The sequence below is a fragment of the Buceros rhinoceros genome, unplaced genomic scaffold, assembly GCF_000710305.1.
Source record: "Buceros rhinoceros silvestris isolate BGI_N320 unplaced genomic scaffold, ASM71030v1 scaffold43323, whole genome shotgun sequence".
Lineage (NCBI taxonomy): Eukaryota > Metazoa > Chordata > Aves > Bucerotiformes > Bucerotidae > Buceros > Buceros rhinoceros.
The window spans coordinates 4427-15688 of NW_010405037.1; the positions used below are offsets into that span (position 1 = coordinate 4427).

The 11262-nt window shown below is 45.2% G+C and overlaps 1 protein-coding gene across 1 annotated transcript in view; it reads right to left on the reverse strand.

The window, feature by feature from the left end:
* The window catches only part of LOC104491187 (molybdenum cofactor biosynthesis protein 1-like), a 13091-nt gene extending 1888 nt beyond the window's left edge, over nucleotides 1–11203 (reverse strand). Inside the window, exons 1-4 of the mRNA XM_010133566.1 lie at nucleotides 11159–11203; nucleotides 5663–5795; nucleotides 4839–5006; nucleotides 274–438 (exon numbers count right to left, since the gene is read on the reverse strand). Coding sequence (XP_010131868.1) covers nucleotides 274–438; nucleotides 4839–5006; nucleotides 5663–5795; nucleotides 11159–11203 — 511 coding nt within the window. The remainder of the gene's footprint in view (nucleotides 1–273; nucleotides 439–4838; nucleotides 5007–5662; nucleotides 5796–11158) is intronic.
* Nucleotides 11204–11262: the final 59 nt, after the last annotated feature.

Genomic DNA, 11262 nt, shown 5'->3' on the forward strand with positions numbered 1-11262 from the left:
CAGCTGTAGCCACAGTCCCACTGCCTGTGGGGAGCTGAGCATCTTCTACTCCACCAGCTCCAACTACCTGCCTAAGGGTTGTAGAACGAAGGAAAAAGGTCACCATCAAATACGGTAGTTCAGACTGCTTTTCCTAATCTCAAAGGAACTAAATCTCCTAATCTCAAAGCAATTCACTCCCCTCCAAAAGTATCTAGGCGTGAAAGACATACCAAACAGCTCACAACATGACTGCAAGTATTAATGCAGTTGCTTTAGAAGACACGCCAGTACCTTTCCTCCGGACGATGAACTCAAATTTAGCTGGGACCAAGGTATCCAGGCTAATGTTAATGGCATTCAGTCCGGCCTCCTTCAGTTGGGGCAGCAGTCTGGTTAAGTTGATCCCGTTGGTTGTGACAGCAATGGTCTTCAGCCCTTCTAGCTTATACAGCTGGCCTATGAAAATAAAAGGAAAAAAAAACATTTTAAAAGAAGTAATTAAACTGTAAGTTACACAGAAAACCCAAAAGTAGATCTGTGAAAAAAACAAAAAGTATTGCTGAGGGTGTGAGGAAAACATGGACACTTCAGTGCTTCAGCCTCTTCCTGCTCTGTTGGTTTAAGAGACCCATTTTAGCACAAATCCATCACAAAAGGCATGAAAGGCAGTAGTTTATGGCAAGCAAAATTGCTTATAAAGAACACTGCCAATGCACACCGACTTCGTTCTCCACTTCTTAAAGAGTAAACAGCTACTTTATTCCTGGAATAAGGCCTCTGATTTTGTCTGCCTTCTTTTCCTCAGTCTGGCTTTGCACACCGAATTCTGTGTTCTGCAGCAGCAGTAAGCAGCGAACCCTCCCGTTACCACCCGACTCTTGAACTAGCTGCGATTATCAAGCAACATTTACCCTACTACGCTTTACCTAAACCCACTTCTAACCCACAGGTAGCTACCAGCAACAGTGACTTCAAACTGCTGAAATGCCACCTATGCTCCTAACCAAAAGGAAAAAGATCAACATATTAGACCATTACAGAGAATCCAAGGCAACAACATCCAAGGGACAAAACACTTGCACTTAACAGCGGAAATATTTCCATTACCCACAGCGGGACCCAGCCAACTGAAGAGAGCTTACACATGACACTAAAAAACGTCTAGTAGAAAGCCACATAAGAAACAGTTAATACACGAGATTAAGATTTAAAAAATAGCCACCTCCTCATAAGCCAAATGCAGAAATCCTCAGCAGACCAGATCTCCAGAGAGCGAGCTTCCAAACCTCCAGCCATCAGTACAGTTACAAGTAGGAAAAACCCCTCATAAACCACTTGCAGAAGCAGAGCTACAGCAAAGTAATTTTCCTCTCTTATTTTTTCTCCTCCCTTCTCTCACAACCTCCACCCTAATTAGCTGAGAACTATCTGAAGATAGTTAGTTACCTTACTCTTGAGGCAGCTTTAACTACAGAACAAATATTTCATAGTCACTCTTACCCTCCCTATTTTACCTCTATTTGTCCATCTTGATAAGGGCTTTACTTCTGCTTTATCTCATTTCCCAGCTATTCTCAAAATAATCACCCTAAGGTTGTAATGAAAGTGCAGTCTTTACTACGAAAGAGATTTGCCTGGCATTCTCCTCTCAAAACCTTCCCCACTGACCAGGAATAACCTCCTCCTAGAGCATGAGTGCTATTGGCTCGAGTTTGCCAAAGATTATTTAACGCTAGCTACCGCTAGCAGCCTTGTCTTTGTGAGAGCACAGGACACACACTGCAGTCAGAGGACAGGGTAAAAGCCTTGGCACACACAGAATGCTCAACCTCCTAACAACAGAGGAAAAAAAAAAAAAGACTAGCTGCCACGCAGGCTTCACTGCTAGAAATGGAAAATGCATAAAGGCTTTGAATAAAACCAAAGTTACGTTGCAGCCTAAAACAGAAAAATGAAAAACCAGGCACCAGCTGATTAGGTCAGTTAGCACAGGCAGCTGCTGTTATCAGTGCACCTTCCTCCTCCTCAAACAGGAGGGGATAAAGGATGAGGCACTGGAAATATGGTAATGTGTGAAACCACCTGTAACAACAAATTGGGTAGAAGCCAGCTGTGAGAAACGGGAGATGGAGATTAACACTAACACCAGCAAGTGAGAAGGGACCGATTAGTGCACAGAGCCCTATTTGTGCAAGCTAGGAAGTGGAACATTTGCAGCTGTTTGGTTTCTTGGCTTGTTAACCTCTAGATTTCAAAGGGATTAAAGAGATTTCATAACTTTGTAACTCACCTTGAACCTGTACTAAGCCTGTTTGCTGACCTTTAGTCACTGTGTTAGCAGCAATCAGCAACAGCAAAAGCAACTGATAAAACTATAAAGTAGAAAAGGAAACGGAACAAATTAAATAATTCAACAGCATGAAGATAAAAGCTTTCATGTCACACTCAAACCATCAGGAAAACCCTTCTACAACTACTTTTCCCCTTAGGATCAGAAGCATCTTCTTAAATGAACAAGTTTCTTACATACCCTCCTCCAATTTTTTGCACTTCTCCCAACTGAGTCCAGAAAAGGTACGAGTATCTCCTAATACAGGAATTAACAAGACTACCCTGCACCACTTCACTCTTGAAAAGTGTATGTTGCTATAAACAGCCATCCAACCATCTGTCTCCCCCTTCATGGAAAATGATTGTCACATTCTCAGACTGTCAATAATGAACAGCTGTCTCTCAGTCTATATCCGGTGCTAATTTAAACAGGGACTATCAAAAGGAGAGGGATTCTATGTTCCACTATTAGCTGCTTCAGGAAAGTCTCAAATATATGTTTTCAGCATCCAGATTAACTCTATCCCAGCCCAAACAAGCACATTGTGCTGAGATGACTTGAACCTTAACTCAAATTCTGCAGAAGACGGTTTTTGGGCTTGTTTTCCCTTCAGGGAGTTTTTGCACAGTTGTTACATGTGAACTATTTAGTTTAGAGGGTTCTCTCTTGATCCCAAACACGTGCACCATAGAGTTTCACCAAAGTCTGAGAAGGCAAAAAGTGGTTATGGATTTAATTTGCCAATATTCAACATGCTTTAGGCAAAAAACAGCCAGGCTAATACAAATCCATGACAGAACAGACTAACACAAGAGGACAATCATCTTAACATCCACTACCTTTACCCACAATCGCTACTCTCACCATCCCTTTAAAAGATCACTGTGAATCCATCACAGTCCAGCTGTCAACAAGAACAGAATAACAAGAGGCAGAATAATGAAAGCCCAGTGGTTCAAAAAAGATCTGTCTCCCTCCTTCAGCCACAGAACCCATCCTTTGAGAATCCTCTTGATGCCGCAAGATAAACAATCAATCAGCTTTCTATCCTTCCTGTATCAGTGCTTCAGAATGGCAGCAACACCACCATTGGTTTGCAGTGACCTGGCTACTTGTCTTACACCCTCCACATCAGAGTGACTGTGTTGAGAATAAAAAGCCATCAGCTACCACTGACAAATCAAAGAGGTGCATTTGCTAGGAAAGAAAGTTCAGGCCTTACCTTACTGATATCACTGTCCATTTCAACTCACTTTCGTGCCCAAAATGCTCAACTGTAAAGTTTTATTGTATTTTAAAACACAACCTATTTTATAAATCTGCCCTCCTCCTGGCTGGTGAAAGCCAGCTAACAATAATGATACCTATTATTACTAGAAATGGGGAACGCCTTCTTGAGAGAAACAGGTCTCTTGAAGGGCTCAGTCCTAGCTCTCTCAGTCCTAAATACAAAAAATAACCCAACACGCGTGAACAAAATGCCCTAGAGAATGGTATTCCAGAGCTCCAAAAAGATAAAATTAGTGCAGTTTCAAGACTTCCAAAAACTCAAGGAGACCCAAGCCAGCTCACTCTAGCCAGGCTTCTTCCAGCTACAAACAGGTCAGTTCTATATACCTCACTGCTCTGCTGCTTGCTTTGGAGAGGACCATAAAGGTCTTTCCAATCCTGAACAAAACAGAGTAGAAGCAGAGACCAACTGCATTCCGCACCAAAGCTAAGCATATCAGCAGGCAGTTGCTCTGCTTTCAAGACCTACATCTTCCATGTTAACCCTTTCTTATCTTCATGACTTGTAATAGCATAGGTGTAGAACAGACAGGTTCAATGACCAACAATACACCAAAGTGCATCCACTGACACAGCCTTAGTCTAATACACAGCCACTAAACAAAGCTCTGGTGAAGTCCACAACGTATGAGACTTTGGACAGGGTAAAAAAGCACATGGCTCAAGAAGAAAACCAGCCAAGCAGGCAGTCAACACAGTACCAAAGGAGATAAACTGTTACCCAGGAATTTATCTTCCACTGAAGTAACAGTCTTCATCAATAACTGTATTTCCACCGCTCCTTATTAAACACAAATAAGTAAGCGACAACTGTTATCAAGGAAGCAAAACAAAAAACACAAAAGCAAAACTCCCCCAAAATCCAAAAGAAAACCTGTTTTGTCTGTAAGTACATATCAACTGTTCCTCCCCATGAGGACCTGGTCACATCAGTTCTTGGTTTTTCACCCCAAGGCCGCATTACTGTAAGCTATTCCAGTAGGTTTGGAATACGAAGACAATGCTAAGTTCAGCGGTTAAAATACGAAGAGGCCAAAGTCCCACCCAAGCAGGAGAGCAGAACTGGAAGTTTTCTGAAAGTAACTATTTTGCCTTTCACACTGCTGGGAAAAAGCACTGCTGTTTAATGTGTTCTTCAGGTTGCTAGTCTGATTAGTAGATAGTTGTAAGTGTGGTTCTTGTATCAATATACAGCATGTCAATTTGAAACCCACCATGTTCATCTGGAACTCACCCACAATATCAACTAAGTCGGGGCGGATAAGCGGCTCTCCCCCTGTCAGTCGGATCTTCTCTACACCTTCTTTCACAAACAGCCTAGCTAAGGTGATTATCTCCTGGGCAGTAAGCAGCTCCGATTTAGGGGTCAGCTGAACGCCTTCCTCTGGCATACAATACTGACCTGAAACAAAGAATACAGAAATACATGGGTGAAAAATAGCAGCAGTTAATCTAATACTGATGGGCGAAACGTACCAAGTGCAACTGACTTTAAAGCATGTCAAACGACTCTGCTTTTCTGCAATACAGGTAAGAGCGTACACCAAATCTCACACACAATCTCCTAACCATTCCTGTTTTCCTTCAGAAGAAAACCCAAGGCTTATTTGGTGGGTCTCAAAATTGCAATGGATCCACTTGAAGGAAGAGCTGATCTCATTTCTATCAAACCTGCATTCAGAGACACCAAGCTGAACTGGCAAGCTCTGGGACACTGACACAGACTGCAGACTGTGGGAATGCCTAGGTGCCAGGTTTTGAGCTTATCACACACCTTGGGTATGGGAAACAACCCCCACAAACACTGTGATCCAAGCCACACCACGTCTGATGAAAGACCTGTCTGTCCCACCTGTCCCTGGCAGATCCCTAGGCTTGCTCCTGCTTCCCCCTCCCACCAGCAGCTCAGGCCCACATCAGCCTCTATCTTTTACCATTGCTTTGTGAAGACAAGGAACGGCACAGGGCCAAGGCGGCACCAAGTTCCCTAACTTGGCTCTCGGCCTATGCACAACATGGTGCATAAGAGCTCTGTGCGAGGAAGCAAGCGACACTTACACCTGAGATTGCATTTCTCTGTCAAAGAAATTCGCAAGTAGTTGTGCTGACGCCCAAAGCTGTCAGTCAGAAAAGCAGAGAAGGGAGCAGCATGTTCCAACAGAAAGCGTCCTCTTCCTGGGCCTTGTAATTCCTGTAATGAGAACAAGGAATTGGTAAATATTTGAATAGTTATTCTATCAACACGCTGTATAAACAGTTAAACTCAACTGACAACTATTATTCCATTTTTCCCCACAGACAGCTGTGCAAGAAAAACCCACGACTTGCCTCTATGGTCAACAGTGGCCATTTATTGATTAAGCTTCACACCCTGCTTAATTCCATGGAACTGCACTATGATCTTCCTGAAGCATTTTCAGATACAGCCTCGTTGCAACAGGTGCAGAGTGGGAGGCAGCTTTCTCAACTGCATGTCTCTTCGCTTTCCAAAACCAACCACCCAATCTCAGGAGAGGCCTTAGGCGAATGAAATCACATAGAAGGGTCCCTCCCTGTACTTCAGCACAAGAGATCTGGAAGCTGATGAAATACTGCGTCTCTCCTTGAGTCGCTACCAACTTTCATGCATGAGACACAACACCTTGTTAATAGCAAAACCAAGTCATTGCTGTGAACAATTATGTTTCATGATGTTCCAACACTTCTCATAAGGTCTTCTTGCACAAATCCCTACAACAGATTACTTCCAAAAGCCTGTCGCAGTTACAAGATGATAAATAATACAGGGCACAGTGGACCTGGGAGGGAAATGTACGATCCCGAACCCTCTGCCTGTTCAAGCCCACATAAAAAGATTCAGAATTTTAATAACGTCATTATTAACTGTCATGAAGTGAATATTGAAAGTGATTTATAGTTACAATTTTGGGGTTTTTTAAAGCACAGCATAACATATTCTAAAGCAATCGAGTTCTCAGGAAGCCCTCCAGAGCGAGGGCTGATCACTTTAGGTATCAAATGAAATATCCCAAATTAGTATCTGCTACTGGAAACTAACACAGTCCAAGTTTACATCAAGCATCTTTAAAACATCACCACCGCCAACTCCAGAACACGGTTTGGTCATAGCAACGTCTAAACGCAGGGAGTCCCACTGCCTTTAGCCTCTGACTTTCAAGTTACCGTGTTACAGCTCTATTTTCGTACATCTGCAAAGCATGGCTGAAGCGACGCTGCTACTTCTGGAAAACATTTCAATCCTTCAGGTGAAACATGCAGTAACTGAACCAACTCTCACTGCAGAACTGCAGAAAAGCAAGAGTTTACCAACAGACTTTAACGAGGTGGTGGACACTTGCTTAAGGCACTACACAGAAACCACAAATGCCACCACCCAAACCCTGCCAAGCCTGGGACCTTTTCATCTACTTCACCCCAGTTAACTGACATTTTACAGGAGGCAGATTTAGGAGCTCTGACAGTGGTCAGCTGCACAGCGTCACAAAATGAAACAAACAGGATCCAAATAAAGGGACTCCTTTCTCTGCGTCCTTGTGAGTTAACCACATCCAACAGTTAATAGCCAGCCAAGACAACTGGAAGAAAGACAAAGGGTTCCTGGATGGACAGTGAGCTTCATCTCCAGGGAAAAAGCACATACGAAACCACTTCTGGACCCAAGGTGTTCACAAAGCTAAAAAAGTGAGCAGCGTTGGGGCGGGGGGAGGAAATCAGCTGCAGAATTGTGTCTCAAGTGAAAAACATGCTGGCACGTCTTGACAGGCTGCAGCAGGCAAAGGATTAAATAAAGTTCTGACATAAACTGAAAATGAGGAACCAGACAAAAGGACACATCAGCTAGTATTCAAACCGCCTAGCAGAGCAAAAGTCATTCTTTCCATCCAGTGACGAACAGACCTATGAAATCTCCCTGACATTCTAAAATCAGCGCGCAGGTATGATGCCAAGGGTCTGGGCAGAAACATACACAGCCACAGCCACCACCTCCCTGGCTCTCGTCACCACGAGTAGCCGTGGGAGTTAATCCTGCAGGGTGTTTCAAAACAGCCTCTCCAAGAAGTCTGGAAATGGTCAGCTAAAATGCCGAACAACCCAGCTATGCTTCCTCAAAGCATTTTATTCTGCAGCCACCATGCTGCTCACACTGACACGCGTTCTTCCATCTCCCTCTTCTCCAACGTGCGCAGGCAGAACAAATCCTCTGGTTTTCAATCCCTCCAGGGAAATGCTCCAGCCTGGGCACCTGCAGGTTGGCTGTGAGCTCTGCACAGCTTTAGTTTCCCCAAGAAACCCCAGTTTGGGAGCTTGCTTTGTCAGAAATTCTGGCTCCGAATTCAGGCTCTGTTGCACTTGTTGTGAGAGTTTCTCAGAATATAAGGAGAGTTAAGTCAAAGCGCCCAGCTAAACAGCCAGAGTTAATTTCTGCTTCTTCCTCAGTCAGAAAATTCACCCGTGAACAGACTAAATCTGAAGATATTTTAAATACTGCCAAACTTTGAAAAAACACAACATAGAAGTATTTTTTTCTTGAAAACTGCACTGCTTTCTGGTCTGCATTGCTGAAGTTCTCCTTCTGATTATTTTGGGAAGGAGTTCATGCCTGAGAGGGAGAGGACTCTCATACTTACTGAAAGTATTTGAGTCCTCCCTGTAGGAGCACTCCTCTCCTGCTTCTTTTTTGATCACTCATTTTTGCACCTTTTTCAGGATCGGGCTTCCTTACCCACTCCACTCGAAGACAGAACAGTACGAACTTCCAGCCTCCCCATTTTAGAGAGTGCATTACAGGGAGGAAAGAAGTGAAAAGCTGCCCCCCCGACAGAAAGGAGGCAAGCGGACGAGACTTCAATACCTGTATGTAATGGGTGCCAAAACTGCACGCTTTCAAGAACAGTAACACACTTAAAGTGATTTTCTTCTTTTCAGGAAGGAGCCTCCACTGGAGTGGATGCAGATGACAGTTCTGTCCCCATCTGCCACCATCTGCATGGCTGTCAGAGGCATGGAGCTGAAGTGAGAGGACTTACTGGAGCAATACTACTGCCCTTCGTTCATTCCTCTGAAGTGGACTGTCAAGAGGCAGTGTCAGAAGAACCGGCACTCAGCAGGCAGTTGGTGTCAATATACATTAAGGTTCCTGTTGGAAATAACTAAATGTTGCTCTCTTGCTGCAAAACGGTGGGTCATGGCATAGGGAAAAGAAAAACATTTTCCAGAACCACTAGAGTTTCTTTCCCTCAACAGCTCCTCACGTACAGATAGGTTCGTCTGGGAGGAAAGAATGACTGGAGATGGACTTTTTAAGCTGTTACTCAAGTTCCCGTCCAGTTTGATGTCAGCACGGAGGAACTAGGAGACAGCCATGAGGAGTTCAGCAGCATCAGCCTGAGCTGCAGTGGCCATGGATTCTGTGTTACCAGTTAGCAAAACTGCCACTGCACCCATGACGGACTTCCACAGGGAATACCCAGACATCAGAGATGGAAACTCTGCTGCCTTCCTGGTAACTCAGGGCAAGAATGCAGCACTCTCCCAGGCAGTCACGTGAGGAGGGTTTCCTGAGGGAGAGGACAGGGTGAGGTTGGACCCAGTCCCTTGCAGTCCCTGTGACAGCTATGGGAGCAGGGAGAAAGCAAAAGCTGCCAGCTACAATTCACAGGCTACAGGGAAGGGTTATGCAGCTCCCTGCAGCAGGAAGAGATGGGCGGTTGTTGGTATTGTAACATATCAATGCCCAGCCACGTAACTTCTCAAAAGGGCTGGTTGCAATCCCCAAGCCCCCACTCCCCTCTCCATAGTTGACAGGAGACACTTATGCACATCAGAGAAGCGCACGCCCTGTCACACAGCAAGCTTTATCTGATCCGCTAAAAACCAGTTTCAATCCTCGGGCTGTCAGTCCCATGTTCTGTACTAGTACTGAAGGAACGCGAGCTGAGATGACTGCACCTAGCAGCTACGTTTTGACAAGCTGTCAACCCTTCAGACCTGCCAATTCACCTGTGATTTCCAAGGGAACTCTTCCAACAACGCAGCAAAATTGGAAGCTGTCACCGGAGGTATTAATCACCGACCAGGAACACCACAAACTGACAGATACTGGGAAGGCTCAGTTAAACACCAGGAGAAGAGAACAGAGCTCTTGTCTATTTATCAACCTGAAGATTGCGCACTCTACTTGCTTCACACTCCCACCCCCACCTTATCCCCCGCAGTATTTGTGCACTGTGAAACACAAACACTTCTTCTACACAGGCCTCAGGGATCACCACAACATCTATGACATTCTTAGTGCTGCTCCTGCACCCTTCAAAACTGACACAAATTTCCACAGCTGCAGATCTGCCCAGTCGGGCTATCTGGTTGAAACCATTTTGATTCCATAAAAATATCAATTCTGACCACGTATTTCCTACAGAAAACATTGTAAGGTCTTACTGGACATTTAAAACAGATATAAAAGCTGCTCACTGTTTCTGCTGGAGGTGGTCCCTCAGCTGGCATTGACGGAGCTCCTTACAAGACAGCAAATGCAGGATACAGTGCGGACACGTACATGGAGGCAATCTCCCTCTGGCTCAAATCCAGCAGATAGGAACAGGCTACCGAGGCCATAAGTTGAACACAGGTTCACCACACAGCACCAGTACAGCACCAGTACCAGCCCCACAGTAACGTAAGCTAAAGGCCTACTTGTTGAGGTTACTCTGCCCACACACGTCTCCTGTCCCTCTCCTGCAGCTGCTGTAGCTTTCGTCCCCTAAGGAAGCGGGGCTTTCAGAGGTGGATGTTGTCATCAGGGTCTCCTGAAGATATTCCTGAACGTACGTTAGAACTACTTGATTTATAGAAAGTAGTCACAAGTAGTTTCATGAGAATTTATTAAAAAACACATGGTTTAGAAAAAAACAAAAAGAAAGTCAATGACCTTTCTAGGTTCCTGAGCCAAGTGAGTGTTCAATACAGCAACACACAAGTCTGTTGGCCTTCCTGTGAACAACGAAGTGGTGATGAACGCATTCAATTCCGGTGACACGACAACTGTCACTAGTAGCCTTAGCTTATTTTCTGCTCGTTAAAGCCAGCCTTGCAATTGCAAGTAAATCAATAAATGGTGTCCCTAATGGGTTATGCTGCGTGCCATGACCCGTGTCTGCCAGACGGTCACAGAACCTTTGCCTTTCTGTGCAGCTTTTTCTCCCGTATTTGGAGGCCAAGAGACCGAATCCACCTGGGGGACCACAAGTTAAACTTGGAGGAGCCAGATCTGGATGAGGCTGATTCTACCTGCATGGATTCCATGCCAGCGACGGAGCTCCATCTGCAAAGTTCGCGTGACCGACCACTCGAGCACAACCACCGAGAGCCACCCAAACGCTCGGGTTTGACCTCAGCACGTCAAACGCTGCTCTGCCATCTCCTCTCTGTCTTGGAAGGAGCACAGAACTGCTTCGGGCCCCAGAGACCGCATGCCCTACTTACTTGCAAAGAGTGACACTCCAACCAAGGACACAGAGCTCTGTACTACCACACGTGTGGCCGAGCTCGCCCCCTGTATCCCCACGCCGTGTCCGCCATCGCTCCGGGACAGGCTGCAAAACCAAGTGCTCCTGTCAGAAGGCACAAGGCAGCGGCTC